Below are 24283 nucleotides of genomic sequence, written 5' to 3' on the forward strand. Positions count from 1 at the left end.
TAAATTTGGGGTGTGATTCGTTGTCAAGGAGGTGGTGGTGGTAGGTCCTGATGTTAGACAAGACGTAATCTACAGAGGCAAGGATATTTAGGTTTTTAAGGATGATATCATCTTTATGGACAAGGATGCGATGTTATTTAGGCTTCAAAGGATGACATCATTTTTCAAGGCAATAATGAAATGATTAATGGGCATAAATCAATAAAAGGCATAAATTAAAGGATGGAATGTTTTATAAGCTTTTAAGGATAACATCATCTTTAAAGGCAAGGATGGAATGTTTTACAAGCTTCAAGTGATGAAGTCTTTATTAGCAAGAAAGGGATGTTTTAGACTTTTAAACATGACCTGTTAAAACACAAGGATGGAATGATTTCTTTAGGCTTTTAAGGATGATATGATCTCTATAGGCAAGGATAGAATGTTTTATGAGCTTTAAAGGGTGGCATCTTTAAAGGCAAAGATGGAATGTCTTGTATTCTTCAAATGATGACATCTGTCTGAGCAAGGAGGGTATAGTTTACAAGCTTCGAATGATAAAGTCTTTAGTAGCAAGGAGGGGATGTTTTAAGGCTTTTTGACATGACATCTTTAAAGATAAGGATGGAATGTTTTAAGGCACTTAAGGATGATATCATCTCTATGGGTAAGGATGGAATGTTTTATAAGCTTTTAAGGATGACATCATCTTTAAAGGAAGGTAAGGAATGTTTTATATGCTTCAAATGATAAAGTCTTCAGTAGCAAGGAGGGGATGTTTTAAGGCTTTAAAATATGAGATATAAAGATGATACTGGAATGTTTTTATGCTTTTAAGGATGATCATCTCTGTAGCAAGTGTGGAATGTTTTATAAGCTTTAGATTATTAAATCCTTTTAAACAAGGATGGAATGTTTATAGGCTTTAAATAATTGCAGTGTGTCTGGAAAAAAATGTAACAAAAGTCCATAAGGGTCTTTTATTTTTTATTTGAAGGATATGTCTCAATCTCTTTTTCTCCATGATACCGTTTTGTTCCATATCAAGTCCAAATTGCCCCATTTTCTATTTAAATACTTGGTTTTTGTCAAAAATGTAAAGACATTTGGGTTGTTATTTGTTGTCAAGGAGCTGGCGGTGGGTTCTGATGGTCTTAACGAGCCTCACACCACAGGAAAATCTGATAAGATCTTTGTAAGAACCATAAAAACATCTGGGATTTTTGGAATGGGAGAATTACGGCCAAAATAAGCTTAGTGAGCTTGTGATGTGTACCCCTACTTCAGCTGATTTTTTTTTTTTTTTTTTTGTCTTTTTGCCTGGTCATTTTTTGCATTACTCATCAGTCCTCCTCTATTTGGGTTTGGACATCTACACAGTGATGTTCCATGATGAACCCTCATTCTCAGCATGATTTCTGTCTTTCTGTGTCTCTGCAGCAAACTCAGGCTCCCTGCAGGGCCCCAACACTCCTCAGTCCAGCAGCAGCTCCCTGACAGAGGCCCCTGTGGACTTGAAGCCCCCTACCCCAGCCTCCACCCCACACAGCCAGATGGGCCCCCTACCAGGGAGCAGGTAGGGGAAGGGCCTATATCTCAGAAATCCTATTATCAAACTGTTTTGTCAGCTTTTGATGCATAAAAAGTGCAGTTTAAAGGGAAAAAAACTTTAAAGGCGATATGATTAAAGATTGGGTTCTGTTTTTGTTTGCTCTGAGTGGTTGATTACCCTCATTTGAGAGTCAAAAAGACTGAAAGTCAGGCTGGTATGTGACACAGTATAAAGCTTCTTCATCTGAATACCTGATATTTATGGTAGATCATGGCTGCAAATTTTAAAGAACGTCTAGAGCTCTCTGTAGTTGACAACAGAATCCCTCTGGTTTGGTTTTAGATTTAAAGAAGCACAATGAACAGATGAAATCTCTTAATACCTAGTGGTTTGACAGTATTTGATCTAGAAAATGGCGATAAAGATGTATTGAATTGGAATATCTGCTTGAACAATATCTACAGGGAAGTAGGCATTCACCTGCAGGGAGGACCTAAGGCCATTTTTGCAAATGTGTAAGCAATGCTAACATCGTGGCTTAAGTCAAAGAAAATATGCAAACACGAAACTAACACATCAATATTTTTTCCATTTTATGTCCTGTAATTTTCTTTATTTTTAAATACCTACATTATTAAAAAAGATACTTGTGCCCAGTGATCATGCTTATTGAAATTTTACAGCATATTTTCTGTCAAGTCATTCCTCACATACTGGCCAAACACCTCAGCTCCTGAAAGACGGCTCCTCATTCGGCTGTTTCTAACCTCTAGTTCTGTTCATGCCATCAATTTGTTTTCTGTCCTCACTTCCCTGCTGTGGTTTCTCTCTCAGGAACACGGGAGGCGTGAGCATCCAGGACCCGTTCTCTGAAGGTAATGACCCAGCCTTCCACAACAAGCGAGGTCCAGGACCTGGCGGCGCCCCCTACCAGCAGGGAGGAGGACCAACAGACCCCTCAATGAGGATGCCGTATGAGGGCAACAAAGACCCGTATGGAGGAGCAAGGAAAGGTAAAAGGGCGAAGACCTTACTTTGTTTTCCCAAGTTTAGTTCCTGTTTTTTATAGATTATTTCCTTTTGTATACACTTAACTCATAAAATTAATATGCAGTTTGTTTTTCAACTAAGTATTTAGACATTAACAGAACTATTACATCTTTCTGAGACACCAAAAGGACTCGAGAATCCTCTAGATTTTCATATTAGTAATGTGATTGAACCTCTGCTGCCCTCTCTTTCTCTTGCATCGGCTTTCAAAATATCTTTGATTCTTTTTGACACCATTCATGATTAGAATTAGATAGTGTGTCTTTTTTAAATCGTGGCAAAATTAAGGGGTCAGGGTTTTAAAAACTTTACTTTTCTAACTGGTACTGAAAGTATTATGGTGCTGTCTCTGTGCTCTGCTGCCCCCTGGTGGCATTCATTATCAGCTATTTTTCATCAGGCTATTTAAAGAGATGTAATAGGCTGGCATTGCATCCGCATTACATCACCACACATCCCAAAATCCACTATCAGGTTTTAGATTTCCCTTCTTTTGGGTGATAAAAATAGAAAAATAAGTTTTAACTAATCAATCAGTAATAAAAAAATCCACCACAAATTGGCCCTTTACTGCATTAATTAGATAGGAAATAGGCAAATAGTTTGCCTTTTATTTATTCTGATAAATAAGTTTAAAAAGATGCAAACTAAAAGCACAATGTTGCAATTTTCCACACTTAACATGCTGCACAGACTCCATGTACTGCAATACAATGTTCACTGTGTACAGGTTATTTGCAGCCGTCTATCTGTGCTACGCAGCCCTCAAACAGCCGTTTGTCTACACGTGTTCCTCTCCAGGTCCGGGGCCTGGTGAAGCATTCGGTCCTGGTCAGATGCCCAGCGGTGCCATGCAGGACATGTACCCCCGCGGGCCAGCCTCCGGGCCCCTTGCAGGGATGGGTCCCAGACCGCAATACCCCTACAGCTCTGGCTATGAGAGAAGGTAAGAACCTGACCAGACAGTCTGAGAGTCCGCTGCTCTGCTACAGCGCCTAAATTATTCACCCCTTTTGTTGTTTTACCCTTTCATTGATTTTATAAATCAATCATGGTCAATATAGTTTGGGGTTTTGACAAAAAATACAAATAAACATCTTTAATGTTGAAGTGAAAACAGATTTCTACAAAGAAATGTCAATTAAGTTAAAATCTATAATGTAAAATCAGTGACTAAATAAATATTCACCCCCTTGAAAGTGACTGACCTCATTCAACAGAGGTCCAGCCAACTGGCAAAGAGAAAGACACTGTTGAAGAAAACTCAGATTCAATCTGGACTAGAGTTGACCAAAAGACATGTGGGAGACTCCATGGTCAAGAGGAAGAAAGTTCTTTGGTCTGATGAGACCAAAATGGTTGTCAAACAAGATGCCAAACACTGATATCACCACAACAACACTATCGCCACTGTGGAGCACAGTGGTGGCAGCGTCATGCTGTGGGGATGCTTCTCAGCAGCCAGCCCTGGAAGGCTTGTAAAGGCAGAGGCGAAAATGAATTCAGCAAAATATAGGAAAATCCTAGAGGGCAATCTTATTCAGTCTGACAGAGAACTATGGCTTGGGAGAAGACTTATTTTCCAGTAAGATAATGAGCCAAAGCATACAGAGAAAGCTACACATAAATGGTTCAAAGACAACAAGGTGAATGTTCTGGAGTGGCTGAGTCAAAGCCCAGACCTGAATCCAGTAAAGGATTTGTGGCTGGACTTGAAAAGGGCTGTTCACTCCTGATCCCTGTGCAACCTGACAGAGCTTGAGCAGTTTAGCAAGGAAGAATGGAGTAAAATTACAGAGTCCAGATGTGCAAGTGTGTTAGAGTCCTATCCACACAGACTCAGAGCTGTGACTGCAGCCGATGAAATCAATGAAAGGATTAACCTTTAACATGCGCTGTATCTCTGAGTATTTTAAAAACATAAAAGTTTGTCCACCAGTGTTGTAGCTAAACCTCGAGTGTGAGTCTCCAAAGAAAATCTGAATTCAAGTCCACATAACCCCAGTTCATTTTGAGTCTTTAAAGTTCAATCTGAGTCGAAAGATAAGCGTCTGGAACAAGGTGAACCTGCTGGGCATCTGTATTTTGTTTGGGTTTTCGGTCTCACAGGTCAGACCATGTGATGGGACCAGAGGGAGGCATTGCACCACCTGGAGGTCCAAACAACATGGGCCCATCTGGAAGCGAGGCGGGCATGTACCCCGCCAACAGATTCCCCCCGCAGAGGTGACTGGAGGGCATTGTTGATACATTTGAAGTTGTTTGTCTCCATGCTGCTTCTAAATAAAGTTTCTCGACTCTCTCTCTCTTCAGGCATGGACATGACGGTTACGGGCAGCAGTATCCTCACAGCGTGGCCTACAGTTCCCATCAGCCCCTGTACCCTCAGCAGCAGGTTAGCAGCCTGTCTCTGCTTCACATCTTTAGCAAGAAATATCTTAACATTTCTAAGTGTAATGAAACATTTCAGTGTCAGAAAATAAATTGGCTGTCCAATCAGGATCTCAGTTGGTCTTGTTACTGGGTAAAAATATGTCTGGGGCCTATGTAATTGACTGTTTGATTACCACCAGCTAGCTGCGTGTGAAATGATGCTACATTCTCCTGTAGAAGACAAGTGTGTGTGTTATTGAAAGTCCTGGTAAAAAGTATTGACTCCCACACCTCGTCCTCATCAGTCTGTGTTCTTATCCGTTTGTCTGCAGGGCTACAAGCGTCCGATGGATCCTCTGTATCCTCCGGCAAAGCGTCATGAAGGTGAAGGGTTTGGCGTGCAGACCTTCAGCTCTCAGCAGTCAGACATGTTTGGCCCCTACAGCGGAGGAGCAGCAGGGACCTACATGGGCCCTGAACGGCGGCCAGTCCAGGGTCAGTACCCATATCCTTACCCCAGGGATCGTCAGGGGCCACCGCAGCACTCTATGATGAGCTCTGGACCGTCAGCAGTGTCTGGGGGTCCTGGGGAGGGGCCGCAGACCAACATGTGGCACCCGAGGACGGACATTAGCTACCCTTATAACCGACAGGGCGCCGCCTATCCCGGCATGGGTCGAGGGGACGACCAGGAGGGCCGGGCTCCCCAGGACAGCCAGTGGCCCCCCAGCCATCAGAGCCAGCGACAGCCTCCATTCCCCCCACACTCCTCCTCCTCCATGTCCTCCAGACCACCCTCCTCCTCCTTCCAGGCTGCGCCCACTGTCCCTAACCATGTCACACGCTCCCACAGCCCCTCCTCCTTCCCCCGGCCAATGGGGGGCTCCCTTTCCCCCAACAGCACCCCCTACCTTTCCTCCTTGAAGAAACCAGCTCACCCTGGTGGGCCCCCAGGTGTCCCCGCTGTCCCCCCTCCTACGCAGAGCCTCCACCTCATCCACCGAGAGATCAGCTTCCCCTCTGGCTCTGTGGAGGCCACGCCCCCCAAACTGAAGGCACGGCGGCGGCTCACAGCCAAGGATGCAGGTAAGAACACACACTTACAAACACTCACAAGCATAACAGATCTGTGTTAACCTGCAGTCTCATCCAATCAGGAACCCCGGAGGCATGGCGGGTGATGATGTCACTGAAGTCTGGGCTGTTAGCAGAGAGCAGCTGGGCTTTGGACACCATCAACATCCTGCTGTATGACGACAGCACGGTGGGCTCGTTTGGCCTCTCCCAGGTCAGACTCACCCTCATAATTCCTCTTCTTCTGCACCAACTTTCAACTTTTTTTTTTTAAAGGTTTATTTTAGGCATTTTTGTGCCTTTATTTGATAAAGGAGGACGGTGGATAGAGTCGGAAACAGGGACGAGAGCGGGGGAGAGACATGCGGTAAAGGGCCTCAGGCCGTATTCGAACCTGGGCCATCTGCGTACATGGGGCTAGTCTTAAACTACTAGGCCACCTGCACCCCAGCTTTCAACTTTTTAATGAAACAATGGTTCTTAATTTTCACATTTCTAATTTGTACACTTTTAAAGATATTTAAAGATAAAGATAGTTCATGGGGTTTATGTGCATCCCTTACTTATGAACACAGTATCTTAAGAACACTTTAAGGGATATTCTACTCACTTTGCACAAATGTCCTGTGAGACTCAAGATTCAACCAATCAGATTTGGAGGTCATCAGGTGTCATGGTCACACCTTGCTCATAAACCAAAACAACCCACCCCAGCTCTTCTTCTTGACCACCACTGGCCAGTTACTGGAAGCCTGACCAAGGTTTATAACTGCCAGGCAGTAGTTGTAGTTTTTCCACTATTTATACTTCTTAAGAGTTTAAGCTTGCTCTTTTTTAAACTTCTAAAAAAGTTGGGACACTGTGTAAGATGTAAATAAAACAAGAATGAAATGATTATCAAATCTGATAAATCCATATTCTATTCACAACAGAACAGAAACAACATATCAGATGTTGAAACTTGGACATTTTACCATTTCATGAAAAATATTAGCTCATTTTTAAGTTTATGGCAGCAACACGTCTCAAAAAAGTAGGGACAGGGCCATGTTTACCATTGTGTAGCACCCCCTCTTCTTTTACCAACAGCCTGTAAACGTCTGGGAAGTGAGGAGAACAGCTGAAGAGACATGTTGTCCCACTCTAGTCTGGTGTAGGATTCTAGCTGCTCCACAGTCCTGGATCTTCTTTGCTTGATTAGATTTTTCTTTTCTGATGCTCCAAATGTTTTCTACTGGTGAAAGGTCCAGACTGCAGGCAGACCAGTTCAGGACCTGGACTCTTCTCCCGTGAAGCTATGCTGTTGTGATGGATGTGGTATGTTGTTCCCTGACAGAGACGTTGTCTGGATGGCAGCATATGTTGCTCTAAAACCTCTCTCTACTTTCCAGCATTGATAGTTCCTTTCCAGATGTTAGAGCTGCCCATGCCATCGGCACTGATGCAACCCCATACCATCAGAGATGCAGGCTTTAGAACTGAGCCAGGGGAACAAACTAGGTACTCCCTCTCCTCTTTAGTCCCCAGGACACGGCGTCTGTGGTTTCCAGAAAGAATTTTGATGCGTGTGACCACAGAACAGTTTTCCGTTTTTCCTCAGTTCAATTTAAATGTGCTTTGGCCCAGAGAGGACAACAGTGATGTTTCTGGATCCTTTTCAACTATAACTCCTTATTTGCTTGAAAAAAAAACTTCAGTGCAAAAGCCATTACTACTCTGAATGCTGCTAAAATCTGATAATCTTGTGCAACATGCATCTTTTGCACTTAGAAGTGAATTTGTGCAATAGTGCAATTCTGGTTCTATTTATCTTGCATGGCTTGGATTTTTAAGCACTTTACTGTCATGGCACCATAACGACTGCATTCAGTTTTGTTGTACTTGTGCAAGTATAAGGACTGCATTCAGTTTTGTTGTACTTGTGCAATTACATTAAAGACTTTTATCTTGCATTTGTGGATGGCACGGCCAACTGTGTCGACAGACGATTTTTGGCAATGTTCCTGAGCCCATGCTGTGATTACAGTCCAGAATCATGCCTGTTTTTAATGCAGTGGCCCCTGAGGGCCCCTTCAGCCTTGCTCACAGAGATTTCTCCAGTTTCTATGAATCTTTTAAAATTGTTCTACAGTTTTTTTGATGCAGCATTTTTCACAGATTGGTGAACCTCTGCCCATCTTTACCCGTGAGACTCTGCCTCTAAAATACTCCTTTTAAACCCAGGCATTACTGACCTCTTTACACTTAACCTAAACAGTTGCAAAATGCTCCTCCAGATTATTTTCATTAGTAGCACCTACTTTTCCTGGCTTTTGTTGTTCTGTCCCTACTTTTTTTAGATGTGTTTCTGCCATCAAATTTAAAGTGAGTTAACATTTGTCATAAAATGTTGATGAAGCTTTATTTTATTTTTAACAAAGGAAGCAGGTGGGAAAAGTCTTCATATTTGAGTAAAATCAGTTTTCTTTTAAGCCTGACATCTTCAGCCTACTTAAACTTACAGAATCTATTTGTGCTCTAAAATGTTTAAAAGGTACAAACTATGTATTTATGAGTATTCTCTCTGCTCTATGTAATAGTTTGTGAAAAATACAGCTCACTTTTTGGCTTTTTCCCGCAGTTATCATTGGTGTGTGTGGGTGGATAGAATGTGTGACGTCTCAGACTGCAGAGGAGGAAAAATTAATCACATTTATAAATATTTCACATCCAAGCCCATATTTTTCGTTATACAAACTTAAATTATACAGGAAAATGTAGCCAAAATGCAACATGAGGATATGGAACGCCACATCTACTGCAATGATGATCAATGTCAAGGTAGAGAGGTCAGCTTTCATACAGTGTGCTCATTCTTTGGATATGAGTGAAGGAAATCGCTCTAGAGCATGAAATCCAGACATGAAAACAAGCTAAATTCTCATAGAATCCACCAACCTTTGATCTAATGCCTTTTTGAATGCTTAATCAGCATCTTCACTAATAATGATGACATCACTTCCTCCTGCAGCTGCCTGGCTTCCTGGAGCTAGTAGTGGAGTACTACCGCCGCTGCCTCATCCAGATCTTCGGCATCCTGGAGGAGTACGAAGTGGGGACGGAGGGCCAGAGGACCCTGCAGAGAACCCCTGACCTTCCTCCAGAGGAGGTGCAAAGGGAGGCCCTGCCTACCTCCTGTGAGTCTGATAGCCAATCAGAGGAGAAGAAGAGGCCAGAGGAGCAAGAGCCGCCACCACTGCTCACAGCCATGCCCGCTTTGGACAACGAGGAGGAGAGAGAGGAGAAACCCGTGGTCCAAGAGGAAGAGGAAGAGCCCCGTCCTCTGCAGGCCAGCAAGTACGACAAGCTGCCGATTAAAGTGGAGGACACAGGGGAGGAGTGGGAGGAGGTGGAGGAGCGCTGGGTCGAGCTCAGCCGACCGAACGGCTTCATCAGTGGACTGCTGCACTGGAAGGCCGGAGGAGGAGACTCCACGGTTCATATCCTGACAGGAGCAGAGGGGAGGAGGTGGGGGAGAGCAGACGGAGAAGACGACAGGCAGGAGGAGACAGAGGGAGGTGAGGAGAGGAACCAGCCGGGCGGTGAGGGGACGACTTCTGAAACAGAAGAAGGTAAACCCACGGGAGGAGAAGGAGGGAAAGTGAAGAAAATAGTAAAGATATCACTAAAAAGAGTTTGGTTCCTGCTGTAAAAAAAAAAAAGTCATGTTCTCCATAGTGGATTTGGTTATTCACTATGATATCCTAACCTTCCATGTTAGGCTTACCATGAGTTACATAAGTGTGAGACAATAGGTTACACTCTTTAAGAACACTCAAGTTCAGACGTCATCAACCTCATTCTCAGAAAGCCAGGGAAAAGAACTACACTACCCATAATCCCATGGCTCTGATTTTATTTGCACATAATGGTTTTTTAGAGGATGTCGCTGGTCAATGAAGCTTTCACACTAGCAACACAAAAGTTCTGCTCCAAATGAGCACACATCTAACCAATCAAAACAGAGAAGCAAAAATGTCCTCCTTTGTAACATCACGCCGTTTTTCCCTTTTCAAATTAATATTTTTCTTTAGGTAGTGCCAAGTTTTTGAAAAATGGAGACAGGCAGCTTGACACGTCTGATAAAAACGTTTTCTTCTCTGCAGGCTCACCATCACAGATCAAAGTTCAGAGTCCCATCAGCCAACTGGAGGACGAGCCACGCTGCTGGGACGAGGCTCCCCTGTCCACTGCCGAGTCATGGCAGGACGCTCTGTCCAAACGCTGCGTCTGCATCTCCAACGTCGTTCGTGGCCTCTCCTTCGTCCCTGGAAATGACGCTGAAATGTCCCGCCACCCTGGCCTGGTTCTGATCCTGGGGCGGCTGGTGCTGCTGCATCACCATCACCCCCGCAGGAAACGCACCCCACCCAGCTACCAGCGGGAGGAGGAGCAGGGGCAGGCCTGCAGCCGGGACGAGTGGTGGTGGGACTGTTTGGCGGCGCTGCGGGAGAACACACTGGTGACGCTGGCCAACATAGCGGGCAAGCTGGACCTGTCCGTGTACCCCGAGAGCATCATCCTGCCGATGCTGGAAGGGCTGCTGCACTGGATGGTGTGTCCATCCGCCGAGGCCCAGGACCCGTTCTGCTCGGGGGGCGGAGTCTCCTCACTCTCGCCGCAGAGGCTAGTCCTCGAGAGTCTGTGCAAGCTGAGCATCCAGGATTGCAACGTGGACCTGCTGCTCGCCACGCCACCCTTCAGCCGCCAGCAGAAGCTCTATGCCACGCTGGTGCGCCTCATAGGTGAGAGGAAGAGCCAGGTGTGTCGGGAGATGGCGGTGGCCGTTTTGTCCAACCTGGCGCACGGAGACCCCACAGCGGCACGAGCAGTCGCCCTGCAGAAAGGCAGCGTGGGAACTCTGATCGGCTTCCTGGAGGATAGCGTTGCCGTGGCTCAGTACCAGCAGAGCTCACACAGCCTGTTGCACGCCGCCACACCGCCTGAGCCGCCCAGCATCAACATGATGTGCCGCGCTGCCAAAGCACTGCTCGCCATGGCGAAGGTGGAGGAGAACCGGACGGAGTTCACTCTGTACGAGAGTCGACTGCTGGACATCTCGCTGTCTGCGGCGCTGAACTCCTCGGTGGCGGCCATCATGTGTGAAGTACTTTATAAAATTGGCCGCTCGTGACACAAACACTGCCACGGAGCGCGCTCAGTGGCCTCTAAAGAAGCTCCGCCCATGTGATGAACTGGCTCTTATTCTATTTTTATTTAAGAAGAGAAGAGAAAGATTTTAAATACAGAAGAATCTATAAATCTATAAAAGTCCGCCATCATGAAATGTTTATTTGGGATTTTTAAATAATTTTAATACGGAAATATTTAATACCTGTATTTTTAATTTTTTATTCTTTTGTCTGTTTGTTGTTTTGTTTCGTTTGAACCAAAGTGTGACGCTGGACAACGCTCGGGTTCTGGCTCTCTGTGACGTGGTCGTTTCTTTCTGTTTCGGGGGGCGGGGTTGGTTAGAATTTGGGGGTGTGGTCTGTTTATTTAAATAGTGACACCTGTTGTAGATAATCCTCTCTTTTCTGACAGAGAAACACTGATGTTCTTTGTTTTGGTGCAATACGTTTGTTTTTTACTCTAAATGTGAACAACTCGACCGTCTGCAGTTCCACCATCTTCAGTATTTTGCCGACCTCAGCAGTATCAAACATCATGTTCTGTTTTTTAAGAATTTCTAAATGTGTCCAACTCCTCCTCTTCCTCCTGTAAATAGATGTACATTTGACTCGGTGACTCAATGAATCATTTATAATCACGACTCGGCAGGTGAACTCTTGTTTCTGTATTTAAGGACACGCTCTCAGTTTCAGGACGGTTTCGGGGTCCGGTCTGGGAGGGTGCATTTGATTTCAGAGACTGTATGTGCAGACGGTGCGGGTTGGACTGTACTCATGTTGTCTTCAGAAACAGTTATCAGAAATGTAAAGAGATAAAAAGAAAATCTCTAGATCCACAACGCCTCCTGTTTGATTTATGATGGCTTTTCTTCACTTTGAGATCTTTGAATGTTTCACAGCAAGGAGAAACTCAAGACAGCAAGAAAGAGCGGAATACTAGCGCACCTCAAAAAATAAGAATATCATGGGAAAGTTAATCCTGATGGTTACAGTTTATAGCTTATGAAAATTAAAAATCCACTATCTCTAAATATAACCGATATGAGGAAGACTGCTGACTTGGAGGGTAAGCTACAGAAGCTCACTTCTGAAAGGCCAGGCTGTTCTCAGAGGCTGTATCTAAGCACATTCAAGAACTTAGGGGAGCTTCACAAGGACTGGACTGAAGCAGTGGATCAAAGTCCCAGCGTCTGGAGGAAGATCAGAGAGGTCCAGAATCCAAGGTGCATGAAGTCCAGTGTTTCCAGTGTCCAAAGTCAGTAATGGTTTGAGGTGCCATGTCATCTTCTGCTGTTGGTCCGCTGGTCTTTATCAAGTCCAGAGTCCACGCCGTTAGCCACCTACTGGGAGATTTTAGAGCCCCTCTTGCTTCCATCTGCTGAGAAGTTTTATGGAGATCCTGATTTCCTTTCCACCTGCCCACAGTGAAGCCAAAACTACCAGAAACTGGTTTATTGACCCTGGTGTTACTGTGTTTGATTCTGACCTGAATCCCAGTGAGAATGTTTGGGGAAATGTCAAGAATGGAAGATGAGAGACATGAGAATCAACAATCCAGACAAGCTGAAGGCTGCTATCAGAGCAACCTGGGCTTCATAACACCCCAGCAGGACCACGGACTGATCGACTCCAAAACACGAGCGGAGATGCAGAAATTTGTACAAAAGGAGCCCCGACCAAGAAGAAAGTCATAAATGAACAGAATTTTCCAGGCCAACATTTCTGTGTCATTTGTTTGGTGTTTTGTCATATTCTAATTACTGTCTAAAATCAATTCTTTTTGTATTTTAAATTGAGAAAAAGTCAGAATTCTCATTTATAATTCAGTATTTTTCTCAAAGTTTGTAAAAAGTTTTCTCAAAATAAATAAATAAATAAAAATCCAGTCAGGATTGATTTCAATCTCAGAATTATGCCTTGAGTATCAGAATCATGACATTAATCTCAGAATTATTACTTTTAATCTCAGAATTCTGACATTTTCTCAGAAATCTGACTTTAATCTCACAATTGAAAAAAAAAGGTTGGACCTAAAAAAATTGACCCTAATCCTTTAACAAACAGATGATTTTATCCGCTCTGAAATCATAAAATATATATTTAGTTTTATTGTTTTTGTTGAAGTTACAGTAACATTATTTTGGGCTGCCTGATATGAGCCACACATAATCTCTCTAGATCTTGTATCTGAATGGTTGTGCATGATATAAATCTGGATATTTTTCTGTAGAGAAATATTAAATTGCCAGAGGAGAAATTAAATCCTTTTGAAACCTGTTTAGACTATGCAGCAACAACAACAAAACCCCCAATTTTAATTGCCAAAAAGTTGCAGACAAGCTCTTAATCTTTCTTAATTTGTAAAAAAAACATTGTCAGCAGTTGAAGTGCAGTTTTACAAGACTGACTTAGGCTGTATTGGTGGAGCCTAATTTGAGTTTTTTTCACAGGTCCCATAACTCCTGGGTTAAAGGTCACATATTTTACCCTTTCAAGACAAATTTATATTGGTCTCAAAGGTCCCCAAAACATGCCTGTCAAGTTTGTAGCTAAAAAAAAAAAAAAAAAAAACACTCCACTATTGGATTTTTTTCATGTCTAAAAACCCCTCTGTTTCAGCCCTGCTCAGATCGAGCTGTTTCCGTGTCTGTGGCTTTCAATGTTACTAAGCGGTCCGACTGCGCCCATGACCCCGCCCCTCTTAGGAAATAGATGTGGCTTAAGGGCTCTCTCAGGTGGCAGCTGAGAGGAGGGCAGAACTTTATTCCAAGCTGGAGGGCCAACCTTTTTTTTTTCAATCCCCACATGACATCATGAGGGGAAAATCTGAGAACAGCTTTTTTTGGCATATTATTTTCCAAAAAAGGGGGAGAGTGAATGGATTTTTCTGATTCTTGGGGGGTAGTAGGCAGGCCAGGGGCACATATTTTTGTTAGAAAATCCTGAAATAGTATATTTTTAATAATAACTGACCTTTAAGGACTCTTTTTTTTGCTGTGGCATCAAACATGGCTCAAAATTGAATATTTACAAGAGTCAAACTAAAGTGTAATGTTATTAAATCTTGGCACCTCAATGTTACAGTGTATTTAGGGAACAGATCAGAACAATTCTGTTTTTGGCTGCCATTTGAAGAAATGTGAGATTTTCTTCAGTGAAAAGAAAAAAAACAACAACATGAATTCACAATATAATTTGTTTAATAAACACTGATAAAGGTTCATATGATCAAAAATCAATAAATAAGCTTTAGTTTTTCCTCTGATGTTTTACATCTGGGCAGTTCTGAGGCTCACTATCGCCACCTGGAGGCCAGGAAGGAAAAACCCCAAATAAAGAAATGTCCCTCCTGCTTTTGTCTGGTTTCACGAAAAAGAAGAAAAAACTGAAAATCAAATCATGAGTTCAAGTTCAAAGAAAAGTATTTACAAAAAAACGACTATTTTAACCATCGGGAACTCAAACTGGAACCAGACCGGGATCATGTTAGTCCTGCAGTGTAGGTATCGCAGCAGGGATCGGTCCCAGGTCTTGGTGAGTTTTATTTCCTTTTTGTCTTGTCTGAATGGTCGTCCAGCAGCACACCATCACTTTGACTTGAAGATCGAGTCCCAGTCCACGGGTTCAGATTGGGGTGAAGACGTGGATGATTTTGGAATAGACGGGAAGAAGGAGCGCATCTTAAACCTGAACTCTGCAAACTGACCAAGACCAAGGAGACAAAATGTTAGAGATGAAAAATTGAACCAGCAGAGAGGAAATACATGTTTTATCACAGTGGTTTTCACACTACCTTCATTTTTTCTCGTGCAGCTTTAATACAAACTCCATAAACTTTGCTTTTACACATTTCTGTGTCATTCATTTATGCGATGACAGTCAGAGGTTTATGGTTGCATACGTACGCTGTGAACATCCAGGACTTTCCACACGGTGAAGCTGAGCAGGCCGACTCCACAGCAGGCGTACAGCGAGCCCCAACCCAACGCTCTGAGCGCCAGAGATGCCCCGCTCTCTGGGACCGCCGCCGTTGCCACCACGCCCTGCAGAGGAGGAGGTCAGAGACAAATGACATGACGTCAGGATGGCAGAGAGGTTTTTAAAGCTGGTTCCATCTGACAGGAAGTAAATTTAATATATCGCACACATTCTGATGATAACACTTTAAGAGACTTAGACAATGTGGACAATATATATATATGTATGTATGTATATATATATATATATATATATATATATATATATACATACACACACAGAGTATATAAACAGCTATTTCATGAAGCCGGAGAGAAATGGATCCAACAAGAACACAAGAAAATTGGGCACCCAGTCTAAACTGAAAGAAAAATTTAGCAACATTTTCTGCATATTTTCTAAATATCGCAACAATGATATAATGATAGCTATGTTTCCTGTATGGAAATATAAAAGCCTATATGTGCTGTGAATATTAGCCTGAATCGGCTGTAAATGTAAGCCTTTATCTGCTGTAAATACAAGCCTTTATGAGCTGTCACCATAAGCCTGTATCACCTCAGAATTAAAAAACCTTTATCGACAGTAAATATAAGCCTATACAGTATCTGCTGTAAATGTTAGCCTATAATGGCTGTAAATAAAAGCCTATATTAGCTGTTAATATTAGCCTATATCTGCTGTAAATATTGACCTTTGTCACCTGTAAATTTAAGCCTATATCTGCTTTAAATATGGGCCTATATTGGCTTTGAGTACAAGCCTATTTGTGGTGTGAATAGAAGACTGTAAAAGCTGTAAATATGGGCCTTGCTGGTTAAAAAAATAAGTCTACATCGGCTGTAAATGTGGGGGATCAATAAAGTATTATCTTACATATAAAAGCCTACATCGCCTGTAAATGTTCATCTTTATTGGCCTTAAATAAAAGCCTACATGAGATGTAAATATAGGCCTATATCAGCTATAAGAATTAACCCTAATCTGCCTTAAATAAAACCCTATATCAGCTGTAAATATCAGCCTATATCAGCCATAAAAATTAGCCCTTATCAGCCTTAAATAAAGGCCTATATCAGCTGTAAATATGAGCCCATATCTACCTTAAATAAAAGCCTATATCAGCTGTAAAAATGAGCTTAAATCAGCTATAAAAATTTGCCCTTATCAACCTAAAATAAAAGCCTATGGCAGCTGTAAATATGAGCCTATATCAGCCATAAAAATAAGTCCTTATTAGCCTTTAATAAAAGCCTTTATCAGCTGTAAATATTTGCCTATATCAGGCATAAAAATTGTCCCTTATCTGCCTTAAATTAAAGCCTATATCAACTGTAAAAATGATCTTATATCAGCTATAAAATGTGCCCTTATCTGCCTTAAATAAAACCTTATATAAGCTGTAAATATGAGTCTATATCAGCTATAAAAATAAGCCCATGTCTGCCTTAAATAAAAGCCTTTATCAGCTGTAAATATGAGCCTATATCAGCTATAAAAATAAGCCCTTATCAGCCTTTATCAGCTGTAAATATGAGCCTATATCAGCTATAAAAATAAGCCCTTATCAGCCTTTAATAAAAGCCTTTATCAGCTTTAAATAAAAATGTTCAACTAAGTTTTAGGAGTTTTAGGCAGGCCCAACAGGCCGAGGTCAGCTGTAGTCTTTGTCTTTGTTCATCCTTGAAATTTAAAGTTTTGTAAGGACTTGAATTAAAAGTTCTTAACTACATTTATCTATAATAATCCTCAAGTACAAAGTTGAAGATTTCCAAGTAGAGGAGTTTCATTTTGGATGTTTCTCTTGCGTTTCCTGGTCGCCTCCTTCTCTTCGCTCCACATTTAATCTCATTTCACGTTTTTCACTTTTCTCTGGGTCCTGTGGGGGCTCGCCACAGACGACAAAGACGAGTCTGTGACAGAAATAGAGTTCAGGAACAAACAGTGTTTTGTCCCCCAGCGCTAACTTTAGCCTGCATGTGCGTCAGTGTTAATCAGGTCCTGTGAGCGTCCGATAACCACGGCGTTCCAGCTGCCAGGACGAGTCTGAGAAACACTGAGGCTTCATGGAAAAGTGTTTTCAAGGCAGGTCAGGAGGGAGCACTGACGTCAGCAGAGAGTTTGTTTACTTTGAGTCAGAGTGTTTTTGCTCGGACGCCGTAGGATCAAATAATCGGGTTAAAGCTGGAAGAAAAACAAGAAAATTACACCAGTGAAGATGCTGCAAACTAAATCAATGCACACGTGCCTCAAATCTTCATGAAAAAAAACAGAGAAAACGTGTGACTTCAGCACCTTAAAATATTTTTATGAAGAATTTCCTTTAAAACTCGTTCTTGGAAGCTTTACTGTTTTATGAAGTGTTTTTGTTCTGCAGCGAATAAGAAAAAAAGAATGTCTCTAAGTAGAAACAAAAACTCTGAGAAGTGAGTTGAATAAAAGGTTGATGTGATTTTAGAGCGTTTTGACACCATGCGTTAAAGATTTATTTTCTGACTTTAGATGGAAAACAGACAAGAGCGAGAGCAAATGACATGTGGGGAAAAAAGCCACAGGCTTAGGCCATCAACTTCGAGGACAACAGCCTCTGTACATGAGTCGTGCAGACATAACCACCAGGTGGCGCCCAAGACTCCGTGTGTTAAAAACATAATCTTTTTTCCGATGATTGATGGTATCGAAAAGCACAAATGCTTAAAAAAGGAAGACACAAGTGTCTGTGGTTTCCAAAAAGAATTTTAAATTTAGATTCCACTGACCACAGAACAGTTTTCCATTTTGCCTCAGTCCATTTTAAATGAGCTTTGGCCCAGCCAGGGTGGAAGTGTTTCTGGATCCTGTTCACATATGGCTTCCTCATTACATAATACAGCTTGAACTTAACATTTGTGGATGGCACGGACAACTGTGTTGACAGTCAATGATTTCTGGAAGTGTTCCTGAGCCCGTGCAGTGGTTGAGGGCCCCAAAATCACCAGCATCTGATATCGACCTTCAGCCTTGTCCCTTGCTCAGAGATTTCTCCAGATTCTCTGAATCTTTAGATGATATTACGGACTGTAGAGGGTGGGGTTTTCAAAGTTGTTGCAATTTTACATCAAGAACATTTTTCTGAAATTGTTCCACAGTTTTTAGACACAGTTTTTCACAGATTGGTGAAACTCTGCCCATCTTTACTTCTGAGAAACTACCACTTATTTTTCCAGACTTTTGTTGGCCTGTCCCTACTTCTTTTAGATGTTTTGTTGCCATAAAAATCAAAGTGTGCTAATATTTTTTCATGAAATAGTAAAATATCTCAGTTTTAACATCTCATACATTGTTAGTGTTCTGTTGTGAATAAAATACAGGTTTGTGACATTTGAAAATCATCACATTCTGTTTTTTATGTACAATTTACATAGTGCCCCAACTTTTTTGGAATTGGAGGTGTACATTTTTAAACTTAAATCCTTAATTCAATCTGCTAGACAACCAATTCAAGCTACTTTTCCAGAGAAACAAGCAGAGTATTTACAAGATTTTAGGTATATTTTACTGAAGTTTCTATCATGGATAACCCTCAGGTTTAATAAACTATCAGTCTAAAGGGTAAAGAATCTTTGCAATAACATTTATAATTTTTCAAAAAGAAAAGACAGTAATTGACTTGAGGGCCGCTTTGAGTGAGGAGATGGTCTGAATGTGGCCCCTGGGCCATCACTTGCCCACCCCTGCTGTAGAGCATGACCATGATTGTCTATGACTGTTTGCCTGTGAGCCGTTTGGTCTTATGATATCCTCTTATAATTATTCTTATCTTATTGATAGTTTTTCTGCTTTTTGTTTTTTTCTTCACCTACATCACTTTATTTTAACAGTTTTAACTCCTTTTGTTTCTATTTCACTCCTGCATGTGCATTTTTCTTGTTGATCTTTTTCATGTCGTTTGTCTTGCCCTTATTTTTTTAGATCTCTGATGCTTGTTACTGAATTCTTTGTGCTTTTTGTAATCAAAGTTCTTTGTAAACATCTGTTTTAAAGGCATTTTAAAAGTAAAGAAATTATGGGGAGCAGGTGGCCTAGTGGTTAAAGGCGCTCCCCATGTACGTGGGTGGCCCGGGTTCGAATCTGGCCTGAGGCCCTTTACCGCATGTCTCTCCCCCACTCTTGACCCTGTTTCCAAATCTATCCACTGTCCTCCTCTATCTAATAAAGGCACAAAAATGCCAAAAAATAAATCTTAAAAAAAAAAAAAAAAAAGTAAAGAAATTACTATAAACTAAAACTAATCATAAACCTTAGGCCGATTAGTCAACAGTGATTGGGTGTATGCCCAGCTCTGGCAGTGACTGGATAAAAAATGTTAGAAACTCCTGCCTCTGCACATCAATCATAACAGGAAAAAAACATCCAAACACTAAACCAAACCTTATTGAACCATTCAGGACTCTTCTTCTTCGCCAGCGCCAACGTGGAGCCAAATCCTGCGATCATGCCTACAGACGCCACCGTGGTCAGAAACGCTGCGCCTGCATGAAGGATGACAGATTCATCAAAATACAAAACAATTCAGCTTAAAATACATGAGAGGGAAAATGGAGCAAAGAGAGACTATTTAAAACTTCTAGGTTCAGTGATTCGGCACTGAAGACGCCTTTCAGAGGAGAGGAGAAACATCTTCAGCCAAGAGAGCTCCAGGTCGAGCCTCAAACATCCGACAACGTTCGCAGACATCTTATATTAAATAAATATAAATAAAATAAATAAATAAATAAAACCAGGAAGTTTACTCTCCGTCCTTTCAGAGCTGTTCAAAATTATCATGAATTCAGACATGCTTCATCTTCATGTAAAGCCTCATGTTAGAAATGTGCCAATACTTCCAAACACAATCAAGAGTATTTACTTTGCCTGAGATTTAATGTAAGATTAAAGCAAGAATCTCAAGATTAAAGCCAGAAACCTGAGGTTAAAGCCAGAATCCTGAGATTAAAGCCAGAAACCTGAGATTAAAGTCAGAATCCTGAGATTAAAGCCAGAAACCTGAGATTAAAGTCAGAATCCTGAGATTAAAGCCAGAATCCTGAGAATAAAGCCAGAAACCTGAGATTAAAGTCAGAATCCTGAGATTAAAGCCAGAAACCTGAGATTAAAGTCAGAATCCTGAGATTAAAGCCAGAATCCTGAGATGAAAGACAGAATCCTCAGAATTAAGTCAGAATCCTGAGAATAAAGCCAGAAACCTGAGATTAAAGCCAGAAACCGGAAAAAAGAGTCAGAATTTTGAGATTAAAGCCAGAAACCTGAGATTAAAGCCAGAAACTTGGGATTAAAGTCAGAATCCTGAGATTAAAGTCAGAATCCTGAGAGTAAAGTCAGAATTCTGAGATTAAAGTCAGAATTCTGAGATTAAAGTCAGAATCCTGAGATTAAAGTCAGAATCCTGAGAGTAAAGTCAGAATTCTGAATTTTAAGTCAGAATTCTGAGATTAAAGTCAGAATCCTGAGATTAAAGTCAGAATTCTGAGATTAAAGTCAGAATTCTGAGATTAAAGTCAGAATTCTGAGATTAAAGTCAGAATCCTGAGATTAAAGTCAGAATCCTGAGATTAAAGTCAGAATCCTGAGATTAAAGTCAGAATCCTGAGATTAAAGTCAGAATCCTGAGATTAAAGTCAGAATCCTGAGATGAAAGACAGAATCCTGAAATTAAAGTCAGAATCCTGAGATTAAAGTCAGAATCCTGAGATTTAAGCCAGAATCCTGATATTTAAGCCAGAATCCTGAGATTAAAGCCAGAATCCTGAGATGAAAGCCAGAAACCTGAGATTAAAGTCAGAATCCTGAGATTAAAGTCAGAATCCTGAGATTAAAGTCAGAATTCTGAGATTAAAGTCAGAATCCTGAGATTAAAGTCAGAATCCTGAGATTAAAGTCAGAATCCTGAGAGTAAAGTCAGAATCCTGAGATTAAAGTCAGAATTCTGAGATTAAAGTCAGAATCCTGAGATTAAAGTCAGAATCCTGAGATTAAAGTCAGAATTCTGAATTTTAAGTCAGAATTCTGAGATTAAAGTCAGAATCCTGAGATTAAAGTCAGAATTCTGAGATTAAAGTCAGAATCCAGAAATTAAAGCCAGAAACCTGAGATTAAAGCCAGAAACCTGAGATTAAAGCCAGAATCCTGAGATTAAAGTCAGAATCCTGAGATTAAAGCCAGAATCCTGATATTTAAGCCAGAATCCTGAGATGAAAGCCAGAAACCTGAGATTCAAATCAGAATCCTGTGATTAAAGCCAGAATCCAGAGATTAAAGTCAGAATACTGAGATTAAAGCCAGAATCCTGAGATTAAAGCCAGAATCCTGAGATCAAAGTCAGAATCCTGAGATTAAAGCCAGAATCCAGAGATAAAAGCCAGAATCCTGAGATTAAAGTCAGGATCCTGAGATTAAAGTCAGAATCCTGAGATTAAAGCCAGAATCCTGAGATTAAAGCCAGAATCCTGAGATCAAAGTCAGAATCCTGAGATTAAAGCCAGAATCCAGAGATAAAAGCCAGAATCCTGAGATTAAAGTCAGGATCCTGAGATTAAAGTCAGAATCCTGAGATTAAAGCCAGAAACCTTAGATTAAAGTCAAAATCCTGAGATTAAGGTCAGAATTTTAAGATTAGAGCCAGAATTGTAAGATAAAGGGTCAGATTTCTTAAATCAGAGATGGAATTCTGAAATAAGGGTTAGAATTCTGAGATTAGAGTCCAATTTCTGAGATAAGAGGTCAGAATTCTAAAATCAGAGACAAAATTCTTAAAAGGGTCAGAATCCTGAGATTAGAATAAGAATTTAAGGATTAAGGTTAGAATTTAAAGATTAGTCAGAATTCTGAGAGTCAGAATTTCAAATTAAGGGTCAGAATTCTAAAATCAGAGACAGAATTCTGAAAAAGGGGTCACAATTCTGAGATTAATATCAGAGTTTTAAAATAAGAGTCAGAATTATAAGATTAGAGTCATAATTGTGAGATTAAGCATCAGAATTCTAAAATCAGAGACAGAATTCTGAAATAACGGTCAGAATTCTGAGATTAGACTCAAATTTCTGAGATTAGAGTCAAATTTCTGAGATTAGACTCAAATTTCTGAGATTAGAGTCAGAATTGTGAAAATTCTGGAAAAACATCTCATCGCTTTAATAAGTCGTAATAATGTTGTTCGGGTTTTCTACTGTTTTCAGGTGAAATGAACATTATCAGATTATTTTACTGGAGCTGTTTGAGGAGAAAGGAGAAACAGATCGACATTGCTCTGACCTCGGTTTATAAACTCGGCAACAACAAACTAAGAATTCTACTAAACGGCTTTTTTAAGACAAACTACGAGTTTACGCGCTAACTCCTAATTCACCTTTTAACATCTGTAGTTTGGCCTCTTCGTCCATTTCTGCAGCTTCTCCCACAACCATAGCACTATTCTCACCAGCGGCTGTCATGTTGATATGGTCCGTCTCAGTAAAGTCCCCGGATAGAAACAAGCAAGCAAAAGAAGTTACAACAGCGCAGTCTTAAAATCGTAAACCTCGTAATAAAATGGTTTTAAATGTGATATCTGCTGAAACTAATGCAAATATGATTTTCTGATGAATTCTGGGGATAAAGGCTTTGGGAAACTATACAAAATAAAGGCGATAATATGTGTAATTATTCCGGAAATTCGACGGAAGTGTCACGGAGACGGAATGCTGCACCAAAGATCGTCTAAATGCAAAAATTCAGGTATAGCAGAAATAAAGAGGTATCACTCCGCTGACAAAATTCCACTGAAGTGGCCAGATAACTGATTGTTTTTTATTATTATATATTTATTTACTCATTGTTTTAATCATTTTTTGTAACTGCCCCGATGAGGCCCTTTATGGCTGAAACATGTTGGCATGTTTTTATAATTCTGTAGCCCTCATGAAATAAAGGTTTGTTTTTTAAATCAACAAACCTCCTGAGTGCCTCAGACTTCCTCAGAACTTTTAGTAGAAATGAGCCAAATGAATGAGCCAGCTTTTTTATATGAACAACAGGGGCTGGCTCCTGTTCTAGAGCCAGTTTCCGTTCTTCCATTTCTTGTTATTTAATGAACATTTAAAAAGCCGAACTGGAACTAAATGAAGAGCCATTTGGGAGCCAAAAGGCCAGCTCTACTGAGAGGAGCCAAATGAACCAGAGCTCGAAAAAGACTTCCCATCATAACAAGTGAGAATGAACAGACATCAGCTGTGGAAACACAAGAAAGATCAAGGTTTACTGTGACAATCTGTAGTAGACCTGAAAGCAGATCAAGATTGTTTTGTTCCCAATTATCCCTCTTCACACAGTCGTAACAGAACAGAACTTTGGTATTTTGATAGTGCTTCCCCAGCTCTGGGGGATGTTCAGTGCCTCCGATTTTTGTCTCCATCCCCTGACTTACACTTTTCAATGACCTTTTATCTGATTTGCTTGGAGCGTTCTTTTGTCTTCATGGTGTAATGGTAGCCAGGAATACTGCTCAACCAGGGACTGGACCCTCCAGACACAGGTATCTTTATACTACAATCACTGAGACACATTCACTGCACTCAGCTGATCCTCTTTCACTAATTTTGAGACTACTGGCACCATTTATCTGGACCACTGTTGAATTTGATCGTTCATCACATTATAGATTTTTAGGTAAACATCCAACGAAATTGATATTTTTTTAACTGAAGAAGAAGAATTTGTTGGACCTAAATCTAAATGGTTTTTTTAATGGTTCATTTGTGTAATAGTAAAGCGGTTATAGACATATCTGAAGGTAGACTGTGGCTCTAGGAAGGCCGCTCAACCAGCTAGATTTTTTTCTCTCTCCGGAGTGGTTCGTCTTCCCAGTACACGATCTTTGCAGTCAGGATCTCGGAGCTCGCGCAGCTCTGCGGAGGATCAGGATGCTCTTCACGTCCTCCTCCTCCTCGTCACCACAGAGCCTCTGAACCTCCACAGACACGGACCCCGGACCCAGCAGCGCCCTGGACAAGGACCCGTTAACCTGGGACAGACACGCAGCCGTTAACTCGGGATAAGAACGCTGGATTATGTGAGACCGAGAGACAGGGGA

General features: G+C 41.3%; 2 protein-coding genes across 2 annotated transcripts in view; one reads left to right on the forward strand and one right to left on the reverse strand.

Annotated features, from left to right (window-relative positions):
• arid1b (AT rich interactive domain 1B (SWI1-like)) overlaps positions 1-12925 on the forward strand; it is a 47059-nt gene extending 34134 nt beyond the window's left edge. The window contains exons 15-23 of the mRNA XM_041804945.1: positions 1420-1555; positions 2366-2544; positions 3383-3527; positions 4691-4807; positions 4895-4976; positions 5287-6040; positions 6112-6242; positions 9039-9639; positions 10174-12925. Coding sequence (XP_041660879.1) covers positions 1420-1555; positions 2366-2544; positions 3383-3527; positions 4691-4807; positions 4895-4976; positions 5287-6040; positions 6112-6242; positions 9039-9639; positions 10174-11201 — 3173 coding nt within the window. The 3' untranslated portion in view covers positions 11202-12925. The remainder of the gene's footprint in view (positions 1-1419; positions 1556-2365; positions 2545-3382; positions 3528-4690; positions 4808-4894; positions 4977-5286; positions 6041-6111; positions 6243-9038; positions 9640-10173) is intronic.
• A 1456-nt stretch (positions 12926-14381) lies between these two features.
• Positions 14382-22660, reverse strand: tmem242 (transmembrane protein 242). The gene is made up of 4 exons (XM_041805326.1): positions 22562-22660; positions 19588-19688; positions 15105-15242; positions 14382-14900 (listed from the first exon to the last, which is right to left on the reverse strand). The coding sequence occupies exons 1-4, from the start codon at positions 22644-22646 to the stop codon at positions 14787-14789; spliced, it is 438 nt and encodes a 145-aa protein (XP_041661260.1). The 5' UTR covers positions 22647-22660; the 3' UTR covers positions 14382-14786.
• Positions 22661-24283: the final 1623 nt, after the last annotated feature.

The sequence above is a fragment of the Cheilinus undulatus genome, linkage group 14, assembly GCF_018320785.1.
Source record: "Cheilinus undulatus linkage group 14, ASM1832078v1, whole genome shotgun sequence".
Taxonomy (NCBI): domain Eukaryota; kingdom Metazoa; phylum Chordata; class Actinopteri; order Labriformes; family Labridae; genus Cheilinus; species Cheilinus undulatus.